The following is a 5,325-nucleotide window of genomic DNA, read 5'->3' as shown; positions in this document are numbered from 1 at the left end:
AGATCATCTCCGAGCTCTAGAACTCGAATTCCAACCCATTTCCACCCTTAGATCATGAATTCCTACCCCAGCCACTACACTCATTACGCCCCCCTCTTTTCCCGGGTACATTTCAAGGCTGATAAAAAAAACACTAGTAATTAATACCTTTAAATAAATGTCACGAGAACATTAATAAATCACATGATCCAGTTTTGGTCACCTACCAATCATTCTCAAATAACCCAAGTTTTGGTTTCAAATCATGCCAAACGTCACAAATTATAACATAATCAAATCACATGGATGTATATCACACAAAATAAAATAAAGAAAGAAAACAGTTAGAAATACAACAACCCATACAATATTCAATTATTTTTCCATTTATCATTATCATATCAAAAACAGTTAATAAATTGTAACATAATCATATCACTTGGATGTATACCACACAGATAAAATAAAGAAAGAAAACAGTTAGGAATACAACAAACCATACAATATTCAATTATTTTTCCATTTATATATCATTATAATATCCGAAACAGTTAGTAAAGATGGACCCTTACAACCAAAAAACACCAAGGGGTCATCATTAGGGTATATATTTTCCTCTCTTTTATGGTGCACTACCAAAATGACCAAAAAAAGGTTAACCAAAAATCAAAAATGGAAAATAGTCAAAAATACCAAAACCTTCAAGTGTCCAATTCTTCCAAATCCCATTTTATCCATATCATCATTCATTATCATTAAATGAAAAATTTAGATAAAAATGGTTTTAGATGAATTAAACCTTGATATTGCAACATATTGTAACCACTATTATGATCATCATCATCATCATTTGCCTTCGATAACGGAAGCTAGACCGCTCACAACTTTACCACCGCTCTTTAACACCTTTGGTTTGATCTCCAATGGCTCCCATTGTTTCACACCTTCATCCAATCCTTCTTCCTCTTCAAATTCCACCATGTCTGAAATCCGGTTACCATTATTATTATTATTATTATTATTATTATTATTATTATTATTATTCGGATTGTTGATGGTTTGATTATTGCAAGGAGAGAGCCATTTTGCTTTAACATAATCAGCACGTCGCCATGGAGGTAAAGGCATTCCTTTCTTCTTCAAGCTTTGTTTTGCTGCATCGGAAACTATGTTGATGATCTTTTGGAGACGTTCGGGTTTCCCAACGAATATTTGAGGAAGCGTTTGAAGAACCGCTTTGTAGCTTTTGGTGGATCTTGCTATTTCGAATTCGGCTCTGAAGTCTATGTCGATTATCAAACGTTCTCCTTCAATCACCGCATCAATATACTCGTATTCTCCTGTTAATAAAATTGATGAATTAACAAATTCAGATTATCAACATGTAGCAATTAAAGCCATAAATGCTCTCTCCTAATGTAATTTATATAGTTTATTTTCATTTTAACAAGGGCAAAAAGGTCTTTTACAAATTTGACTACCTAAGTTATCTTTTACACACATATAATAACAAGTATGATAATTATGTGATTAAATACCCAAAAGAAAGAAAGTAATACATTATTATAATAGTTATAATGTGATTAAATAACAAAAAAACTAACTAAATAATATAATTAAATTATAAATACCATAAAATAGTCAAGACCACAATTTCAGTTTGTAACTTTTTGTAGTTACAGATATTAATAACGATATTCCTTTAAAAATCCAATACAAAATAATTTTATGATAACTGAATTCTCAAAATCGTGAATATCTTATATGATTTCATAATTACTTCATTTTATAAACTTTTATTAATTCCTCACTAACTTTTAGTGGTGCAAAAAACCCATCTTTTTCTAGCTCAAGCCAAGCCCGGGCCTCGAATAAAACTCGTTTAGTTATCGACCCCGACATCGAGCCTTGTATTGGAAACTTGGAAGCTCGTTTAGGCTCGTCAAGCATTGACGAGCCTTGTGTGTCTTCAAGTTTTACCTCTTATGGAGTTCTACATACTACTCTAGCTTTGCCTCATCTAAAGGTACTACACGAGCTCGTTTTAAGGTTTTCTCAAAAAATATGAAAAATAATAAAAACATATACAAATTATATATATTAACAATAAACAAACAGAGGCAGAGCCCATGCTTTTTAAAATCGACTCACAAAAAAAAACTCGAAATTGCCTCATCTAAGGTACTAAACGAGCTCGTTTAAGGTTTTCTCAAAATATATGAAAACAAAAAAACATATACTAATTAAATTAATTAATAATAAACAAACCGAGGTAGAGCCCATGCTTTAAAAAATCGACTCACGGAAAAAAAAACTCAAAATGATCCAAGCTCAAACTCTAGTATATCAAAACAAACCGAACACATTTGCAGCCGCTCTACTTATTATAATTATAAAAATTGAAGAATTAACATAACTAAATTATATCAACACTAAGCAATTAAACCCACAATATAAATGTTTTGTAACGTAAATTTAATAAAAGCATAAATTTCAGGACCCCCTAATTTCATGCGAATGTTTTCACAAGGGAAATTGTCTCTTAAGTCTTAAGTCTTACCTGCCGGATAACTTGAAGTCTTCTCCCACCGAGACTTACACATCGAAACCGTGTATCCGGTAGCCAGTAAACCATCAGTAACCATCTTCCGACTAATTTCATCTTTTTTCTTCCAAATCTTATTTTTTTCAACTATTTTCGCCACGTCAGCTAACAAATTCCGTTCACATATTGTCTCACACACCACCAAACTCTGTAACATTTAGAGCTTAATAGTTTAGGTTAAATAGTTTAGGTTAAATTAGGTAATAATAATAATAATAATAATAATGTATATTTGTTTTTATTAGTCCTAACTATTTTATTCAGGTTAAATTGGCTGCTGATGGTCTTAACTTTTAACTTATTTGTTCCCAATGGTCCGCGACTAACAGAATCCTGACACTTTAGTTTCATGTATCCGGAACAACGTTTTTATCGGAAAAGTAACATTTTTTTCAAGAAAACACCACCCGCACACCGCCAGCCAACCACCACCACCAACCGTTTCCACGATGTGTCTAGAGTTCCGGCAACCTTAATAAGTTATACTCTTACTAGAAAAATGTTCCTAGATGACCGATACAAAGTTACAGTATGGGACAAAAAAATTGAGTTTTTCGAAAAAAATGTGAGTTTCTCGGAAAAAAAAAACAAACATTTTTCCGACGACCTACAACACGAACCATTGGGAACAACTAATTAAAAGTTAGGACCGTTAGCAACTAATTTGTTAGCTGGGACCGACATCAACCAATTCATGAGCAGTGACCGGCAGCGAATAAAAAGACATAGTTAGAATTAATAAATAAAAACAAATATAATAAAATAATAATAATAATAATAATAATGTATAATTGATTAATATTATTACCTTAAGAGGATCATACACTTCAATGGATGAGCTGTGGTTGTTATACGAGTTACCAAAACAATTAAACGAATCAAGCTCATCATCCGAGACATCCGAGCCACATTTCGTGGCTTCCACAACAAAACTCGGCTTCTCGTGCTCTTCGATAAAGCTCCGGACCATTTTATCCAAGCAAACGGAGCTAGGTTCGAATTCGTCCGTACAGTCTTTGCCGGAATTCGATTCGGACCGGTCCGCAGCCGCGGATCCTCTCAAAAAGCTCGAGAAATCGAAGAACCGTTTGAGCCTTGACTTCGGTACGGCTTTCACCGGCTCGAAATGTTCAGGTACGGTCGAATCGATTGGTTGTATCTTCATTGTTAACGGCATAACAAATAATAATAATAATAATAATAATAATAATCAAAACCTAATTTCGAAGAGCTGTAATGTAATACAGAGTATATGAGCTAGGCTAAATCAACAGGCACAGAAGCCTAAAAATATTATCCTGCAAAATTAATGATTACTTTATATTATATGATTATTATTATTATTATTTAATGGCGAATTGTGAAGAATAACTTGTAATCTCTGCTACGTTGCGGTCGCTTTAAAGTAGGGTTTTAAGCTACAATTAAATTGTAGGCTATATGCTTACGTCACGGTTGAGTAAATGACGTACGGTGACCGGAAGATACATTTCCGGCGAAATTGTTATAAAGTTTTGCTGACGGAAGTTGCCGGTGACGGAAAATTGTGTGTTTAGTGTTTAGAAAGGAAGGAACTGAGACTTGGTTAAGGGGGTTCTTATATAACAAGTTTGTGTGTTTTGCTGACGTGGATATTGTTTTGCTTACGTGGAATACAGTTAGTCATATTACTAGAAGGTTCGTATATTAACTTTTTTTTAGCAGATAGATAATTTTACTTGTAGATCTGTCTATTTGGGGTCATGTTTAAGGTCGACTATTCGACTATCATGAGAGCGTACCTCTTTAATACGCGATGGAATTCGTAAACCATCGCCAGCTATCGGGTTTGAATATGGGGTTAAAACTTTGATTTGTTCATTCATCCGGATGTCTTTCGAACCATTTAAGTATGAATCGAACATGTGTATCTGCTTAAGAAGGACAAGCCTTTTATTATTAGACAAAATTATTTCCGACAAACTATTAACTGAAGTGAGTAACAACCTTAAAAAAAGTAACAAAATTCTATGACAAACTTCTGAACGTGTGTTCGTTATTGTTGGTGTTTATATTAGTTCATTTTATTTTGTACTTATATAGAAATGAAATGAAATTTATTGTTGGTTACTACTAATATAGTAATACTTCGTGCATCAATTCTAACTCAATCGAATTTTAGAATCAATTCTGTGATAGTCGACTATCAAATGAGCCACACCTACGCTTATTGGCTAATGAATGATGAATACACACATTTTTATTGTTTGTGTATGTACGCTCATCATTATATTCATTTAGAGTACGCACAACAAATATAAAGAAACTCAAGCATTTTAACATTGATCACAAACAAGAAATTTCGTGTATATGTCTACTTATAAGTTATAACACATTTTAAATTACGAAAATCAATCATAAATAGTTTGGTAATTTGTAAGAGACGAATTGTTGGTGTTGGTTTGGTTTAGCGATGGCACCTATAACCTATTAGTTCGAATTTGGGGTTAATAACGTAATTCTACAAGCAAGGTTAGTCCTTAAAGTACATGGTTTAGAATTCTGATTTCGAATATGGTGTCTTGCGGTTTTAAATTTAAAAGGGTAATAATGTCATTTAATATTATATGGGTCCCACGCATCACTCCACAAGAATTTAGACCAACCGCAGTGGGTGAGTTTTGTGTAGCGTTTAGGACCAAAACGCGGGGGGTACACCGCCCCCCCCCCCCCCTGCGTTATAAGATATTTTTTTTTGCTAC

The 5,325-nt window shown here is 33.4% G+C and overlaps 1 protein-coding gene across 1 annotated transcript; it reads right to left on the bottom strand.

Annotated features, from left to right (window-relative positions):
* Nucleotides 1–537: 537 nt before the first annotated feature.
* LOC143594707 (uncharacterized) lies at nucleotides 538–4,103 on the bottom strand. Its single transcript, XM_077073950.1, has 3 exons — nucleotides 3,393–4,103; nucleotides 2,540–2,732; nucleotides 538–1,319 (listed from the first exon to the last, which is right to left on the bottom strand). The coding sequence occupies exons 1-3, from the start codon at nucleotides 3,759–3,761 to the stop codon at nucleotides 826–828; spliced, it is 1,056 nt and encodes a 351-aa protein (XP_076930065.1). The 5' UTR covers nucleotides 3,762–4,103; the 3' UTR covers nucleotides 538–825.
* Nucleotides 4,104–5,325: the final 1,222 nt, after the last annotated feature.

The sequence above is a fragment of the Bidens hawaiensis genome, unplaced genomic scaffold (genome assembly GCF_021521415.1).
Source record: "Bidens hawaiensis isolate Kalapana, Puna unplaced genomic scaffold, B.hawaiensis_p1.1 tig00044083_1, whole genome shotgun sequence".
Classification (NCBI taxonomy): domain Eukaryota; kingdom Viridiplantae; phylum Streptophyta; class Magnoliopsida; order Asterales; family Asteraceae; genus Bidens; species Bidens hawaiensis.
The sequence above is the reverse complement of the archived record's forward strand: the minus strand, read 5'-3'. Positions and strand labels throughout refer to the sequence as shown.

Excerpts from the sequence above, each read along its gene's own strand:
- LOC143594707 (XM_077073950.1), bottom strand. The coding sequence starts at position 3,761 with ATGCCGTTAACAATGAAGATACAACCAATCGATTCGACCGTACCTGAA. Across the intron at positions 2,733-3,392 it reads AAGTGTATGATCCTCTTAAG|AGTTTGGTGGTGTGTGAGAC; the intron begins GTAATAATATTA and ends TAAATGTTACAG. Across the intron at positions 1,320-2,539 it reads GACTTCAAGTTATCCGGCAG|GAGAATACGAGTATATTGAT; the intron begins GTAAGACTTAAG and ends TTTTATTAACAG.